Here is an 18,464-nt window from a genome sequence, read left to right on the forward strand (position 1 = left end):
ATTTATAGTTGTGCTGGGAGGGAAGTGGGTTATGGGTGTCTGCAGAGGACAGAGCTCCTAAGTGCTGCCTTCCTGGTGATGCACTACTCTAAGAGAGCTCTACCTGACTCCCCACCACAAGAACTGGAGTCACACTCAGTTATTTTTAATCCCCAGGTAGCCCCAGTGTAACAGCAAAACAGCAGCAATTCAAGACAGAGCTCAGGGAAGGATGCACGATCCCGAACAGGGTCCTTTGCGGCATCTGTTGAGCAGGGTGCTCATTCAGATTCTGCCATCCTCATCTTGGAGTTGCCCTGAGGGCCATTCAGGGCCCCTGAGCCTTGGCTCTCCCATGAGTAGCTGGAGGACTGAAAAAGAGCTTGGGACACAGAGCCACTGTCTGTAACTAATTCTGAGCAAGGTGAAAGCACTGCAGGGTTGCTAAGTGACTTGTAGGACCAATGTCACAAGAGGAAAGAGTTCATGGATACATACCACTGCTTCCACAGCAGGTGAGTTGTCACCAACAACAAGCAAGGCAGGGCACCTGGTCAAAAGCCAAAACAGAGGTGTTACTCCAAGTGCATCAAAGGGGTTTCTGAGAAGGTTGAGCTCTGTGAACCAACGCCCTCATGGAAAGGTTAAGAAAAAAATGGCTCAGCAAAATCCCTGCCTGCCATCACCTTAGCATTTTGTTGTACCAAATCATTCTCCGAGGCTTGCAGATGCACCCAGACTGTCCTCTCCATGCACACCAACTGGCACTGCTGTTGCACAATTGTGCCTCTGACCCTGCCTCTGGAGAAATTCAATGTGTTCTTAATGAGAGGACTTCCAGACACCTCTGCCCCCTTGCAGTTGACAGTCCTGTACCACAGCCTGGGACTGTCTTGGACAGTCTTCCCAGTGCTTGAGCTTGGTGCAGCTCTGGCTGAGAAGCAACAACATCTTTTCTGCTGAAGAGGCTGCAGAGTCAGCAACTGAGATAGGCTCATTCAGACAACTTACTTGAGTGTTTTTGCAATCATTTCATTGACACCAACAACTGGTCTCTCAATTTCTAGATCTTTACGACTGAAAGATAAAACAGAACAATTCTCCATTAAATCTGCAGAGGAAGCTCATTATCGTGGGGGCACATAAAATTCAACCATGAGTGCTGGCTCCAGTACCCAGGCAACTTCGTGCATCATGCCCTGAGCAGGAGCCCCAGCAGTCATCCCCAGAAAACAGGATCCATCCTTTCATGGCATTGCTGTGTGCCCAGAGATGAGCTACTGAGGTGTGACAGGGTCTGGGGGCAGACACAAGGGCTAGGTTTGGCTCAGGGTAACAGCTGAAAACGGCTTAGGACGAAGGTTCCCCTGATACAATACCCAGTAGGCTAATACATATAGCAGCAAATCTACTGAGCAGGGAAGCTGTGGGAGCTGTCTGTCAGGCAAAAGGTATCCGATACCTGTTGTATGAGGTGAGGAACAGCTGAAGGTTATCTTGGTTAATGTCCTGCGCAATATGAAGCCTGTATGTTTGGATCAAATCTAGATTTGCCTGCAATTCCTCCTGTACAAAAGCAGAAGAATTGAAGAGGAAACATAGTTTTCACAAGTAAAGAAGCAATACTGATAAAAATGCCAAAGCATTAAAGCACGTCCATATACATCATTCCCTGTGAACAGTGACACAGAGGGCAGCAACTCCACACTGCATAAGGATCCCAGAGACATGAGGCGTTTATGTGACGTGCTGGTACATGCCATGCTTTGGTAATGTGACTACACTTTTACAACTGGCAGTGCACAAGCTGCTGCCAGAGTACAGGCTGAGATGGGATAAGTTAACTCCCAAACCTCAGTAATACTTACACAGATACAAATCACTCTGCATTTGGCAGGCCTTCCACTCACGCTTAATGTTTAAGAAGCAAAGTATGCAATTATACTAATAGACGTAAAAAAGTAAAATAATACATAAGCCGTAAGACTGTGACCAGGGGAAAGTTCAACTCCAGCACCCAGTTCTAAGAAGAAACTACATTCTGAGGGAGCCAGAGAGAACAGGGAATGCAAGGAAGCACTACAAACAATGAAGGGGCTTGACAGTGGGAAGAGAGCAGGATGTGCACAGGAGGAAGCAGTGCTGGAGAAGGAAGCATTCCTTTCAGTACTGATGTGTTGTTGCAAGAAGACTCCAGGTCAGGGACTGATCTGTTGTGTGGCATATACAGTGTGCACAAGGCACTATCCCTGTCATTGCCCACTAAGCTTGCTGGCTGAGAGACAGCTAATCCCAAACAGAAGGCATTGCTGTATTCAAAGTTTTCAGGAGGGGCTGGTTTGCCTCTGCTGAAACTGAAGGGTAAGATGAAGAGCAGAATGCAGCAGTGCAACATCTGGACACATACAAGATCCCACTGCCAGCTCCCAGTTGACATGTGCTCTACCCACAGTCCAAAGGCTTCCATGCTGGCTACAGAGAACTGGCTGCCACTTGTTTCTCTGGACAGTGTCCCGGTACCACAAAGGAGTTCTATCACCAGTGCATGGCCTGGAGACAGGACAAGAGCGAGGATGTGTGTGCCCCCCCAGCATGCCAACCCCAATGTGAACTTGACACACAGAGAAAAAGGTACTACCTGTGGCAACCCTTATCTGATGGACCAGAACTATCTGGGAGCAGACACATACAGAAGTTAGAGCTCCATGCACAGTTGCACAGGCAACATTAGCATCTGCTGGGTACTTACATGGCCAAAATGATGTGCCAAGACAATATCCACTATGTTGGTTGTCCAGCCTGAAAACTGAAGAGTGACCATGAATGAGAAGGAGAGCAACAGGAAAATGCAGTTTCATCACACATTGCAAAACAGCTACTCAGAGTAAAGGAAACAATGAAGAAACTATTCATATTATATAAGAAGCAAATGCCTGAAGTTTGGGATGGACATGCAAAAATTCAAAGAAACTGTGTATACACAACCCAGCTCTCCAAAAAACCTGAAACCTTAAATAACTCCAAGGGACCAGAATAGGAGAATAATTAAGAGATCCATTCAATATCAATCAAATGAAGCCTGCAAGCAGAAGTACTAAATCAGACAAAAGCTGAGTGATCCCAGCAGTTTATCTGCATTTTTCATTCACATGATCACACCCACCCCTGCTCCTATGGCAGAGGCCATACTATACTCAGACTCAGGACGCAGCGGGACAAGAAATGAAACTGTACAGTATTCTCCAGAAGTGGAAAAAATCCTGTATTCTGTCCTTTTTTTTTTTTACTCTACACACTGTTCATTAGGTGCTGTGGAGAGCACATGTGTGGGAAAGCAGAATCTCACCTTGGATGCTGCCCAGTCAATCCACCCTTTTGCACAGGGATCAACATTAATAAGAACAAGTCCCTCCACCAGGTCAGGGTGGCTGAGCTGTGGGAAGAGAGCAGAGGCACACTCAGAAGAATGATTCAGTCCACACAGTGGTCAGCTGGAAAGCTTCTTGCAAAGGTGTAAGACAAAGTAGGGAGCTTCTCTGTGTTGGGCAGCCAGTTCTCCTCAAGGAAGAGGCAGTTTCGCCAGTGGAAATGGAGCAAGCGGCAGGGGAGTTAGTGCTGAGGCCCCCAAGCCCCTGCAGTATGGAAAGCTTGAGCTACAGGGGCACCCTCTCCCCAGGCAGCACTCCTGCTGCCCCCGGCCTGCAGACACCCCTTCCCTTGCTCCATCCAGCAACCCAAAACCCTCCAGTGTACCTTGGACTGTATCTGGGCAGCACAGGTACAAAGCACTTTGGGAACTGCTTACAAATACAAACTCAGAAATCAGAGGTAACCAGCCTCTGCTGAGTTTTGGGTTCGCTCCAAGGCAGCTCTCCTGCTTTACTGCACTGATGTGAAGGAGAAGGAAACATCTCTGTCCTCAGCAGGAAACTGCCCACAGCCCAGGGAGTGTGGCAAGGGCACACTTGTGGCACTTCGTTGAGGACTAAGGCTGATTTGCACAAACTCCTCTTTAGAAGGCTGAAAACTATCCAAGATACAGAAGGTAAGGAATAGTGAAACACCAATGCCTCACATTGCCCCCGCTCAATCCTGACTGTAAGGAATGGGAAACAGAGAACTTTGTGTAAGGAGGGGCAGCTGCCCTGCACAGTGGCTTGAAGAAACGATAGTGGCCTAAACAACTGGCAATTCTCTGCACGCAACAACCTGAAGCAAATTTTCCTGAAAATGTCAGATTTATGGGATTTTTTAACACTAACTCTGAAAGACTCAGGCAAATTCCTGGGCTACTAAACAATATCCACTGATTTCACATGAACACTACACTAGAGAGAAATGTATAATCAGGTACCGAAATAGAAGCAGCTCTCGTGTAAGGGTGGAGCAAAATCTGCTTCCTTCCAGTGACAAAGCACATTCCACATCAACACCAGTTTGCAGTACATCACCACATCCATTCCTTGGTGCTACAAACAGTGAACACAGCACACAGTAGTATAGTAAAATGCGGCGAACCCCGGCTCAGGGAAGAAACAATGATGTCTGGCTCCAGATCAGAAGGCTGAAGGATAGCTTTATTAAAACTATACTATAGTACATTAATATACTATTTAAAAAGATACATACTATTCTACATACTTACTTTCTAACTTACCATATCTAACTAACAAACTCGTGACTCTCTGCTGAGAGTCTGAGACAGCTGGATCCAATTGGCCATTGAACCCAAACAACCTTCACCAGAATCCAATCAAGCAATCACTTCAGGTAAACAATCTCCACAGCACATTCCACATGGGGAAAACAAAGGAGCAGAGATAAAGATTTTTTTTCTCTTCTCTCTGTGCTTCTCCAAGAAATCCTGAGAGACAGAATTATGTCTCTCTGTCCAGAGAATGTGAATGTCACACAGTAGTGCAGCTGGACTCTGTGAAGATTCAAGACTGACTATTCCTAGCACTCAGGATGGGCTCTGCTGACTCAAAGGCATCGCATTACAATGTTTCCATGCCTGGTACAGCTTCAGAGTAACCCTGACTGCTCCAACATAACCATCTGGATGAAGGCAGCTCTCCCATGGCTCCCTGCAGCCCTGCTGGAATTACTGAATGTTACTTTGCCCGTGCCCCACACAGTCTGATCAACGATGACCACAGCCCACATGAGTCACAAGCAGTGAAGAGATACTTACTGCACACCTGCTGAGGACATAAGCACCAGCTCCTAGGCCAATCCCAATGAAGCTTTTCAGGCTGAAACACAGGCATTTCACAGTCAGCACAACTAACTTAGCTCAGCTGAAGCATCCCTAGAGGCAAAGCCTTTCCTCTCTGGGTCCAGCTGAGCACTTATGGTTTGTTTTCAAAACAATGCAGCAATGATGCAGAAGCCATAAATTGCTTCATGTAGCAGATGGTGTCCCCAGCACAAAACTAGACAGAGTCCCACTGGTTAGCAGATACTTGTGCCTCTTGGGACACTTCAGTGAATATATCAGTCATGGCAAGCAGAGACAGAAGTAGATGCTGGAATAGCAGAATCCAGCTGGCTCACCCCATTTCCTTTCAGAGACTTACTTCAGGTGTGTCAGAACAGCAGGTAACATTTCAGCCAGTTCATCCATACTGGGATACTGGTACCTGAAAAGCAAGGGAGCACCTCCAAATACAGCCTGACAGAGGTTACCTTCCAGTTCCACTCAAGGTAGGAAGGACAAAGAATATCTGGCAGACATGTCCACAGGTTATTAACGTGGAACAGTACTGTATGTTTCAGCTGACTGGAATCCCATCCCTCAGAGTAAGATTAACACAGAGCTGTGGTCTTTTGGGCAGTCAGACTTCTGTGGCAAGATGGACAGATGAAATGCCAGCTCGACTGCAGTGTGCTGGGTTCATGTTCAAGTCAGAAAGGTGGTACCAGACTCAGAACTAGTGAGTACCATGTCTTAGTAATTGGAGAGTTCCCTGAACTCTTCCTTGGGAAGCTTCCGCATCTTGCTGCTGGCACCTGCTTACCACTACACTCAGCCTGGCAGTCCCAGCTGGCTTAAAGTGGGTGCTACCTCAGTCCAGACTGAACAACATGGGTCACTGCAGAGCTCTTACCCAGATGGGAATGGGGGGGCTCCTTCCTGTTGTCCTGGTGCATCCACATGGCACACAGCAAAATGATGGGTGATCTCTTGCATGTCTTCAAAGTTAAAGAATGCATTAAAACAGGATTTGTCTGAAACAACAATTGGAAGAAATTAGACACTTCTTTAAGTTTTATTGCAAGCCACCCTCCAAACACCATGGCACACTTGCAGGAGCTCAAGTCCCCACTGAGACCAGTGGGTGCTGGATGGTGTGTGTGCTGTGCCTCAAAACTGCAATGCAGCAGTGAGTCTCAGCAATGGAATTGCTATGACTGGAGGGCAGGCAGACAAACAACAGTCAGCCCGCAATGCCCCGGAAAGCAGGGTTTCACAGCACTTGGGTACTTAAAGCACTCACAGAGAAGTACCTGTGTGAAAGTAACAGTACATTTTGGGTGGGAAGACGTCAAAAGAACTACTGCGCCCACCAGAACATTACACTACTGCTGCAGCCATGCAGAAGGGACTTATTCACCTGCCAAGCACCCAAGGAATGGATGCCCTATCACACAGTGCAGCAAGTCAGCTCTAGCACTATGGTGTACTGGCTCAACCTATTTCCATCTTTCCACTTTGGCCCTACCTTTCAAGGTCTGTTGGAATGGACAGGGGCATGCCATGTGCTCTCTCTCTCCTGCAGACCTTTATCTTTTCACCTTGGAATGACCTCATCTCAGCTCCATACCAGGCCTGCTACTCCCCATGCTCAAAAGCAAATACCACAAATAATCACTTTTTCAGGGTCCTGGCAATGCAAGGGCTTACGGTTGAGGCCAATGTCATGGTATGTGAGGATGACAGGTCTGTTCCCCTTGGGTGTGCCCCGCATGGTGACATGAACCACTCCGAAAGCTGTCTCAATATCATGTTCCTGCAGAGAGAGAAGAAGGAGCCCCAGTGTTACATGTGCTGCCTTCACAGCGAACCCTAATTGAGGGCCAGCAGCAAGAGCCTCATTCCCACTTTAATACTGCTCTCCTACCCATAGTACAGCTCTTGAAATCACAGAATGGTTTGGGCTGGAAGGGATATTAAACACCATCTCATTCCACCCCCTGGCCACATGCAGGGATACTTTCCACCGTATCAAGTTGCTCCAAGACTCATCCAGCCTGGCCAATTCACAACCCTGTCAAACCTCTGTATCCAATCCCTGTGTCCAACCACTGCCCAAAGCAGCTTGCTTTTGTACAGATGTGCAAACAGTCTGGGGCTGCATCTTCTCATGATCAAGATCTCTGGGATAACTATGGACTTTGGAAAAGATGTGGAGATGTCAGGAAAGCTGGGTACACAATTATTACCTGTAGATCCTTTCTCTCGTCTACAGAAATCAGTGGAGAGACATGCTCTTACACTAACTATAAAAAGCACCAATTATTTTCTTAAGAAAGTATCTGCCTGGGAAAAAGCCACATGGTTCAGCTTGAAGATGGGACATTACAACCTCAGAAATGTGTTTTACTAGTTTACATAAAGTATATGAAATATTTTTTTGAAACAGTAATTTTGAACAACCTGAAAATCATTAAATCAAACACAGGACTGGTGAGAGTACCTGCCTTGCAGCACATCAGAAATCCACCTCACCCACTTTCTGGGCACTCTTGAGTGCTGGTTGTGGGACAGACTGATTTAGTTCCTGCAGTGCAAGACCCTCCTTCACCCAGCTGTGCTTCTTTTCAAGGACTCCAAAGCCTCTCTCTTCCCTTGCTCCAGGAGTGTAGCAACAGGAGGATGCTGGCCCAGTGAAATCACATGAGGTAGCCTGAAACCTTCTCGAGGCTTGTGTTTGAAGGATAACAAGACACCCCTGTCTGTCCTTGTCCTCAGAATGGGGCTGGGTTTTGCCTGCATGCAGCTGTTACATTGTGCGTGTATATAGAAGCTGGAGTATTATCTACAAAGCAGCAGAGACCCATCTACAGATGACATTACTTTATCTGAGGCTCACCTGGCTCCCTTTTCCTTAAGAGGAGACTGGGGGTAGGAAAGGACTTGTCTGTGTGTGCAAAGCGAGCATGTGTCCACATGGCAGGAACTCCTGTCCTCACAGCAAGGCTGCACAAAGCAGCCCAGGGTGCAGTCCCTCCTTCCTCAGCCTCCAGCAAACCTCCAGGCTCTGCCCCTTGCCCATGTCTCAGCTCTCAGGGGTGCTCTGCTGAGCTGGACAAAGCTCTGTCCTGTACCTCTGAAGGATGTGCTGTGCAGCCACAGCACTAGACTCCAGTTTAGAGCTCTCCAAGCCTGCAGGTGTTAATGAGACCTTTATTTAAAGTGGCCACTTTTGGAGAGGACAACTGGCAGTGCAGGTAGCTGGAAGGGTGAAACACAGCGAACTCAATGGAGAGCGCAGCAAGTGCCTAAGTGGCCGGAGCCTGCGACCCCCACCTGCACTTCCCTATGCCCCTGAGGGCTGGGCTAAGGACTGCCACTAGGAGCAGGTCTCTCTGCCAGCTCTGGCACTTGCTAGGCTCTTCCATAAGCAGCTATCCAGTTAAGGTTTTTTTTTTGTTTTTTGTTTTTTTTTTTTTTTTTTAATTAATCTTGCTTTGTTAGAAGACTACTGGCAGGTCAGTGAGTTAAGAAGCTCATAGAGTGGTCTGGCAAATGCTGGTTCTGGTTCAGAACCCAAGGGGAGTGTATGGGGTGGCAGAAGGAATAGCCTTGCTCTGAGCACAAGATCAATTAAACTGACTCACAGCTCATGAAGGGGGGAACCTGCAGGGGATGAGGGAGGGACTATAGGCAGCAGCAAAAGGTCAAATATCAAACAGAAGTACAAACACTAGAACTGAGAAAAAAATGAGAAAAGCACAGAAAGCAACAAAAAAGCTGATGATATTGAAATATGTCTGCAACACAGTCTTTTCTGTAATTACATTTGAACTTACTGCTAAGGTCATACATGCCTTTACTAGGTAAGCTACAGCACAAGATATAAGAAATAGAAACCGCAACTTCCCTTCAGAGCCTCTATCCAAGCATCTGACTCTGTTTCACAATGCAGCACCCTGCATTTCTGTTTTCTAAAGCTGAGCTTGGATCTCAGCTCTCAAGTGAGGAAGGAAAAGTTTCCTTAAGCTAATAATAAATTTTGGTCTCCTGCTTACTTTGACTTTGCAGACTGTGTAAACTGCAATTTGGGAGAAAGAAAGTAGTAGTACCCTGCTACTCCTTCAGTCACATTAGTGACTCAAATACCGGAAATGTACACTAGGTTAGGATTTTTTTCTTTTTTTTTTTTTTTCCTTTCTCTCAAGGAATTTTCTCCCATATGTTGCCTAAGAGATGATAATAACCAGTACTTAAGAGAGACAAAAGAAGTGGCCAAGGTGGGGGGAAGGGGTGCAGCTGGCTGCAGGCGCTTAGCTGAGGGCTGTGGAATTTTCTCTTACATTTTATTTGTCACCCTGGGTGTGCCCGCCTCTGCTGTTCCAGCTGCTTCCGAGGTCCCTGCTGTCCCTGCGGGTTCCAAAGGAGGCTCCTTCTCCATCCCTTCCGCCGGGCCGCCCGCCATTGCCGTGTGCAGAGAGGCGGCCGAGCTCGCGCCAACGCGCCCCCTGCAGCCGCGGGGGAATCATCGCCCCCGCCCTGCCCGGCCGGGAGCCCGCGGCGCCCCTGCTGGCTGTGCCCGGAACTGCGCCGCAGGGGAAGGTGCCTGCGGCCGGGAGAAGGCTGGCGCTGGGTCTGTGCCTCTGTTCGTTGTTGCTGCCGGGGTTGGTGTTTGTTTGCCCTGTTACACACACACGCCAGTAAGGAACTGCTGTTCCCTTTCCCATATCTTTGCCTGAAAGCCCTGTAATTTCAAAGTTACAATAATTTGGAGGGAAGGGGGTCATAGTCTCCATTCCAAGGGAAATTGCCGCCTTCCTTGACAGACACCTGTCCTTCAAACCAGGACAACAATGAACATGGCAGCAACATAAGGAATTCCATCTTTAACAAATCTCAGCAAGCAGCACTTGAAAAATATAAGATGCTAAATTTGCAAACTTCTCACTCTGCCCTGTACAGCATCAATGCCTCAGACTGGGAGCTCTTAAGGCTACTTCTTATTTCTCCTGTTAGTTCCCTGGCAAGGTGGAAAAATCTCCTCCTGGGAAGCAGCTTCTCTGCTGTGAATAAAGTGTATTACTTTTACAGCCTTTTCCAAGGCTTTCTCCTTTCTACAAAGGGAGCAGCAGCCACTACAAGTAGATAAGGGTTTCTACCTTTACTTTTTTAACTGCACATCGGCTATCATGGTGATCTCTTTTTCAAGATTATCTGTAGAAATAAGACTGAGTTTTACCCCCAGTTTCCCTATCAGTGATTCAATATCAGTTTTTCCAGTGAACTTTATTTTCTCTGAAACTTTCCTTGGAGTTTCAGGGCTTTTATCTCTATCTCTCATTGCAAAAGACAAAATAATTTTCAGAGGCCACATGATTAGAGCACAGATGACTCCTCATCACCTGTTTGTCTCCAAAACAGCTCTCCTATGTATCAAAGCCACAGGACAGTATGAGATGGAAGCTTAAACCAAAGCTTAGGTGTTATGGTTTAGATGACAACAGTCTCTACACTCATACAACTGCTACCTTGAACTGCTCCCCAAAAGTTATTATTTAGTTACATTATTACTGGCTTGTTACTCTCTCAAATGTGGAGCAGAATAAGCCACTTACATTGGGTACCAGAGCACTCAGTGAGAGAAGAGGAACTTTGCAGGCTGCACCCTCTGCCTTTGACAAACACACGTTCTTCATGTCCTTCTTGTAGACACCCTTCACAGCTGCCTAGTGAGATGTCCTGTCTGTGCCACGCTGCATCAAGACTTCCGTAACTGCTGCCCAGTTCCAAAACACAATTCCGGCATGTTCACTCCTGGTATTTGCCCTCTGCTTGTGTAGAAGTGTTGTGTTGGAAAGTAACTCTGGCACACTTGGTTTCTTTCTGCTCTCTGCTCAGGTCAGCTATGACACACTATATCAGTGTAGTTTGAAAAGAGATTCAAGGTTTCTTACTTTGCAGGTGTCTAATTCCAGCTAATGTCTGAATGCTTATCTGGTCTAGCGCAGGGAAGCAGTGATGCAAGAAGGCAGGTGGAAAACATGTGGCCAGGAGACAGCTAGACTTTTGCAAACCTGCAAGAATGCAAGAGAAGCTCATGATCCACAGGTTGTGTTTTGAAGAGCTGGATAAAATTCAATCTTCACTTAGGGACTGAAAACTTTATCAGAAGTTTTTCTTCTGAAAAAAGGTATTTTTATCTTTTACCTTTATTTGTATAGTAGGTAAAAATAAACAGCAGCTGCCACCCATCTGCTGCAAATAGGAGGTGGGTAGCAGAGGCAGTGTGGCTTCCCGAGCTGGCTCTCAGCAGCCACAGGCACTGCCCGTGCCACAATTGCTGCTGAGACACAGCGCTGAGGCTGGGCAGGCAGCTGCCATCGATCCACCCAGCACACCTGGGATTCACAGCTTCAAACACCAGCAGTGCCTGGAGGTCAGGAATGAGAAGAGCAATGATGGAGAAAGAACAGAAGGCATGGAGACCAGCTGCAGCTGTAGCCTGCTGGGATGACTTCAGGAGCCTGTGCTTGTGGAAAAGGATAAAGTGATACAAGTTCTCAAACACTTGCATCTTGTAACAGTTTCCCATAACTTTCCCAGCTTCCAACAATCTGTAGGTCCAATGAGACTTCCTTAACTGGAGGTGTGGTCTTCAACGTTCTGAGAATGGGGCTGCAACTGCCAAACACTGGTGCCTTCTGTACCTCTCTCCCCCTGTGACCAGAGCAGTTGAACCTTATTCATGTGTGGGGTAAAGAACCACGTAATTCCCCATCTGGTATCTGTAGATTTTGCATGAGATCTCCTGGCCCTTGGTTTGGAAGCTGGGGAGCAACTGACCCCATTTCCATACTCCCCAGAAGTGATACCCTAACAGCTCGTGACCTTCACGTGCTCCTTTCTGGGCTGATGTGCCTGTGACTATCCAGACAGTCCTGGTACAGCAGCTCACCCTGACCATACTGCTGGTTCTCCAAAACTGCCCCAGGGAGCTCTGTCATTGCTGAGCCAAGGGGCCTGTGGCAGGATGCCAAATGCATGCAGGCCCATACTGTGGATGCACGAAACAGAACAATGGAGTTGCTTTGTTCTCTGTTCCTGATGAACAAGGACTGATTTGCTTTGCTGAAAGCCACAAGCCCTATGCTGACATTGTCACTCATCCCCTGCAATGTTACGGTCTTACGCCTCTGGGTTATCGTCAGCCCTGAGCCCATGCTTTTATTTTCCACTCTAGGAAGGTTTGACTCAATGTGTAGCACACTTTGAGTGTGCTTACCCAAAGGCAGATAAGTTTTGTCACCGCACCTTCCATCACTTTTTCCATACCTCTAAAGAGTATATTTAAGTAGCACAGGTCCCAGTTCAGATCTCAAGAGTGCTTGTCAAGTGATCTCGACTGTGAAGACAAATGCTGGGTTTCTTAAATAAGTATTTCAGTAGACTTCTCTTCTGACTGCATGGTCTCCTAAGTCCCTTAAGAGATATGTCTTAAGACTCCTTTTGGTCCTGTCTCTTGGAAATCCAAGTAGGCTGCATTGACTGAATTATCTTTATTTATATCACTACTGATTCATATGAAGAATTCCAACAGCTCTGCAGAGCAGGACTTCTTCCATTTAAAAACTTACATTACCCTTTCCCCATATTTATCAGTGTAATTGATCCACTGTACTCTGCTAATTTTATCAGTCTGTCTGGTATAGCTGGTCAGTGAATTTCCAGAATTCCTCTGAATTCTGATGTGTCTTATAAAATGCCTGACAGATGAATCATTGGGCAGCTTCAACAGAGGAGCATAACCTCTCACTTAACACTTCAACTATTTAATCTTTAAACTTACTTAAAACTCCTGATTTGATACTTCCAGTTCTGGCAACCTGCTACAAATGCATAAATATTTTTCTAGAGCCTCTGCAGCAGGCACTGTGGGGTAAGGCAGGGTCTGTGCTGACTCCCCACAACTCTCTGTGAGTTGCTCTGTGCCAAGCCTGCGTGCAGAAAAAAATATGTTTCATTTTTCTGCTATGACTAGCCGTAAGCCTGCCTTCCAGGTTCCATTTTGACAGATCTGAAACAGGACAGTTGGGTCCTCTGCAAATCATCTCTCAAAAACCCCTCTGTTCATATATTTAATCCGTTAGAATTTATAACCTCTTCCATTTTCTCTAGCTTTTTAAAAAATGCTTTGTTTACAATAACCTCCCTGCCCTTCTGTTAGACATGCTGGCTTTCTGGCACCATTCCTTGTCTCTGCTGGAATGGATGGTGGGCATTTGTTCTCTGCTCAGTTTATGTTCAACAATCTTCTCTATTTCTGTGCAGGCTTTGTTCTGAACTTTGAGTGCAAAACTAGTGAAGTTTTCTATGGTTTGCTGGTTAGTTTTTCTCCTTTTCCCCAAGGATGTTGATCTGGAATACATTATGGTTCCCATCGCAGAGCAGCTCTTGAAAGGCACAGAATACATTTCTCTGCCCTCAGAATCATGTCAATGATGGCTTTTCATGCTCTGGAGCTCCTTAACCTGCTGCTCCACAGAAGTTTGTGGCTAAAATGCAGTGTTGTTACCACGTAATGGATGCAACTTTGATCGGCGGACTTCATGATGAAGTGCCACTGGAAAGAGTCCTTCTCCTGTCCCTCTGCTCTGCCCCATGTCCAGTGAGCTGATGGTCTTACGGAAATCTGTAGATGGAAGTGCAGGGTTGGGTTCACTGTCCTGTGAGTTTTGCTATAATCTCTATGGTGCCAGCTCCTGAGAATCTCTGCTCTTGATCAAAGAGCCCTGCACTTCAGAAGTGTGTGTGAACCATAGTGGCTCAGATACTGGAAGGTGATAAAACACAACCCAACAGAAGCTTTAAAATACCTGAAATCAAACTCAAATAAGAACTGCTGGAAGGCATTCCTTGCTGGGCATTTGCAGGTCAGACAAGGCTGGGACATTATTCCATTTGCCCTTAACATTTCTGAATGCTTCTCAAACTAAAGAGGAAAACCCACACCCAGCTATGACTGCCAAAGCCTAAATCTACAGTGGGACTGATTACAGAAAGAAGTAGACACATGGTAAAAAGGTTCAAATGTAGGAACCATTTCTGACTGGCCAGAAAGGGAAACAATGACAGTGCCACTGACAGGTGCCATCTGTTAAAGAATCCATTCAATGCCAGTAGCTTCAGGTGCAGCTGCAGTGGAACTGCAGGTTGAGCTCTGGAGGGGCAGGAGCCTAAGCTCACAGCAAGAGGCCATTAACTGAAGACCCTTTGCAGAAAAGGGTCTGAGGACCTGAGGCCCAGACAGGGGAGCCAGACTCAGAGACACTGCAGCAGCTGAGGACCCTCAGACTTTCCCTGTGCTGTGAAGGGATAAAACCCCAAGGGATCCTTTGTTTGGGGTGCCTCTCTGGAGACACCAGCTTAAGCTCTTATTTTGTTGCTTTGCTATTCAGCTGTTGCACCATGATTAAATTATCTTAGGGATCTGGACGTCTGTGACTCTGCTATGGAAATCCTGGGGTAGAAGCAGTAAGAAACCTGCTGTGACTGAGTGTGGGATGTGAGCTGCAAGGGGCTTGGTCGCAGTTCAGGTGGTGCAAGTGTAACTGCCAGAGTAGCTCTGGGATGGTTGGACAGGGAAGTTTCCTTAACACCACCAAAAATTTCCCATATTGAGAAAAAACATTCTGAGTGAAGGAGTGAGGCATCCAACGACAGCTCCAGAGGTACTCAATGCCTTGAGCTCCAGAAACTCACAGGAAGCAGAGGTAGCAGTCCAAATTCCAGCTATGCTCCCACAGACCCAGGTCACAGTGTGATCCAGTACTTAAGCTTTAAAGGTTATTAAAGGTTGAAGAAACCATTTGTTTCACAGTGGGAGTGATTAATTACTAGAATTCATATTACCAGTGCTTTTCATGACTAATTTATTAAGCTTCTTTTTTGGCATTACCAGATGAGTTTTACTCCCAATGTGAAGCTGCTCAAAGTTCAAAATTAGTTCCTTTAAAAATTGGGATTTTATTTTATTTGTAGACTGGCAATAAAGAACACATCTTTATGTGTGAAATCCCTTCAAAAAACCTTTCTAACATGAAAACCTGGGAGAACACAGAGCAGCAAGGTGTCTGTTGCTTGCACTCTGCTCAAGCTTGCTAAATGTCTGTAGTAGCATAGGGCTAGAAACGCCCCCAATAAACCTTTCAAATTAAGGACATTCTGTTCCTGGTTCACCTAAGGCAAAGAGAACTGCCTCTGCTGCTTTGCTGTAAGGTAGAAGAGATGCAGATTACTCAGGGCAGGCTTTCCCCTTTTTCACTGACTCTGTGGCTACAGCTATTTACATTGTCTTTGCCAGTCTTGGCAAAGGTGAAAAACAACCACATCATGCTCCTGGGGCAGCCTATCCCAGCCACTAACTACAGAAAGATTAAAGCAGAGACTCTGTTATCTTGCTCTCGACAAGAGCTGCCCTCAAATTTCTACATGTTACTAAAACAATACCCTACACTATGACTGTAAGATAAGAAAAAATATTGTAAGACTGTAAAACATCACCACCTGGTAACTCTTCCCATTATAATACTGCCAACCTTAAGGCAGCTGGCAGCTGAGTGCTTCCCAGCTCCTTCTCAGTGCAAAATTATTTTGGAAATGGTAGAGTTGAAGGAGATGGCTGCATGGGAAGCAAATCAAAATCAGATTTAAAACAGCATCTTGAAGTAAATTATTCATTTCCATACAGAGCAAAAACTTGTGGAAACCCAGGACATCCCTCTGGCTGCCCTGGCTGTCTCGAGACCTTGGCAGGGGGCTCGGAGACCTTGGCATGGAGTCAAAAACACCTGTGGCTTGGATTTCAGCCCGTGAAAAGAACTGCCAGCTTTGTGTGAGGAATTACAAGTCACAGGGGTTTGAGTAGTGTGATAGTGGATTTAACACAGGGTGAAAAAATAGAATTTTTGGGTTTTAAAATAAAGGGTTCAAGGGGACAAGATGGAGGGATTTGGGTGTGTCCTGACCTTCTTCTCCTTCTTCTTGCCCTCCATGTCTTGCTGTGATGGTGACACTTTTCAATTGGTTTAAGGTAGAGACACACTGTCCAACATAAATGATAGATATTGGCACGTTATTGTAAACACAGTACACGTAGTTTTTAGTATAAATTATAAACACTGCCCTAGAGGGCAGACAGAATGCCATGGCCGATTTGCTAGACAGAGCTCGGCAGGTCAGAGAGAGAATGTTATAGATAAAGGAAAATAAACAACCTTGAGAAGCCAACCCTATGCATTCAGACTACTTCTTTGGCTGCGCGGGCTGGGAAGCAAAGACTTTTGCATTCTCGGGGTCACCTCAATCGCCAGACCCCCGAGAGAAACTCATTAATAGAAAATACAATATGGTCTACACAGGCAAGCAATAGTTTCTGGTACTCTGTGTAATTGGATTAAGCGTTAAACAAGAGAATTTTTGTGTGAGAATTGAGAGCAGCAGAAGAATGAGATATTCAATCTGCTTATACAAACTCAAAAGCACTAGGAGATAGAGTTCCAAGCACCTGTTCCAAAGGCAGGTGATGGTGAAGGATGGACCCAGTGCCTCTCTGTGACCCTTGCTAATGCTCAGTGTCAGCCAGCAAGAACTGGCAAGTCACTTCCAAACACACATCCTGCCAGAGAACAGACACTGCCTTTGCAGTCAAAGGAACTGAGTCAAGTGAGCTACAACACGAGCATGGCTGACAGGCTGGATTTGTGCTCCCAAAGCAGAAATCATGAACCCCTACAACTATACAATGCTGAGACCAGTAAGTAATTCACGACAACGTGTCTGAGATGTAGAAAGATGCACTTCTCCATCTCCTGCCCTGCCCATCTGTTACAAGAAGCAGTTAAAACCACAACTTTCTTGCACTCCAGTCAAGTATCCAATGTCATGAGCAAGGCACCAGCAAAGACTGAGGAATACGTGGTGCTTCTTACTCCTGCTCTGAGAGCAGATCCCCTCTTCCCCACCTAAGGCAGGAAACTGGACCTGCCTAGATCTGTAAAAGTTCAGGGTGAATTAAACCATGGCTGCTGAGCTCTGCTCTGTGCAAGACTGGCAGGGGGGGAACTCTGCACTGTTGTTTTGAGACAGCAGAGTGTGAGACTGCAGCCTTCCCCATGGGCTGCAAACAGAACAGAGAACCTCTGGCTCTCTCCCATCCCCTGGGCAGTGGACTAAAGGTGCCACCACCTGCAGACACACACAGCCTTTATAAACCTGAAGCCTGAAACCAACAGAGATCTGAATGCGCTTATACAGAGGTGAGCCTGAAATAGTTTGTGTGACTGCCAGACCCCAGACCACTTTAACTCATTAAGGAACCTGGAAGGTAAGCCAAGGGCCATGTTTCTAGCCAAGGACAGTCCTCCTACTAATATGTTGTTCCAATCTGCATGTCAGTACCTTGCTCAAGACAGTGAACATCTTAAAATCTCTCGAAGAAGAGAATGCAGGGCTATGTTCTGTGTTTCCAAACTTTCCACATCCCTGGGAACTAGAACTGCATTGAATTAAACCTGGTAGTACAGTTACTCATTAATTGCTGTGAAATACCATTAACGGATGTACGACATCCATTAGGGTATAATGGATGAAAACGGCTCAACCTAAAGCAAATTTATTTGCTTTACTCTAAAAACTCAGAAGAACATAAAAAGTACAGGAACTTCAAGTATTACAAATGCATAATCACCCCTTCAGCACACTCTTGTCACAGAATACAGAAAGCAAAACTAGTGTTTATGTAAACCCCAGGGAAGGACTGTGTACATACATTTAGAAATAAGAGTCACATTTCAGTCCAAGTCCAGCTAGTTAAAACTTTCCAGAACTCAACATGGCAGTTTTACAAAAAAAGTGAGCTTTTAGACAGAAAACCAGATGGGAGGAATCACAGGAAAAGCTTCCCAAGAAACATAAATGGTCCAAAAAAAAAAGGAAGCCAAAATAAAATTCTATTTTAGTAATTGTTATCTTTACAGTGTTTTTTGCTGTGATGTCAGAAGTCAAAATCGGTACTTTAGTGGTGATGCTAGTTTTAATAAGATTAGGAGCAGCATTAATCTAGCAGGTATTAAATCGACTTGCTTTCTAGATCAAAACATCTTATATGTTCTAATTAATTTCACTCTAGAACTTTAATCAAAAGACCTCTTTGTACAAATCAGAAAAACAATGGTCCTCAATATCCCAGACAAAATGTTTCAATGGGGGTGAGAACAGCTCCCATTATTCA

At 45.9% G+C, this 18,464-nt stretch overlaps 1 protein-coding gene across 1 annotated transcript in view; it reads right to left on the reverse strand.

Annotated features, from left to right (window-relative positions):
* The window catches only part of NDRG3 (NDRG family member 3), a 62,946-nt gene that overhangs the window by 5,570 nt on the left and 38,912 nt on the right, over positions 1–18,464 (reverse strand). The window contains exons 4-12 of the mRNA XM_068208161.1: positions 6,887–6,992; positions 6,090–6,210; positions 5,559–5,621; positions 5,174–5,234; positions 3,326–3,412; positions 2,729–2,785; positions 1,442–1,545; positions 991–1,056; positions 478–529 (exon numbers count right to left, since the gene is read on the reverse strand). Of these exons, the coding sequence (XP_068064262.1) occupies positions 478–529; positions 991–1,056; positions 1,442–1,545; positions 2,729–2,785; positions 3,326–3,412; positions 5,174–5,234; positions 5,559–5,621; positions 6,090–6,210; positions 6,887–6,992 (717 nt within the window). The remainder of the gene's footprint in view (positions 1–477; positions 530–990; positions 1,057–1,441; positions 1,546–2,728; positions 2,786–3,325; positions 3,413–5,173; positions 5,235–5,558; positions 5,622–6,089; positions 6,211–6,886; positions 6,993–18,464) is intronic.

The sequence above is a fragment of the Anomalospiza imberbis genome, chromosome 17, assembly GCF_031753505.1.
Source record: "Anomalospiza imberbis isolate Cuckoo-Finch-1a 21T00152 chromosome 17, ASM3175350v1, whole genome shotgun sequence".
Taxonomy (NCBI): domain Eukaryota; kingdom Metazoa; phylum Chordata; class Aves; order Passeriformes; family Viduidae; genus Anomalospiza; species Anomalospiza imberbis.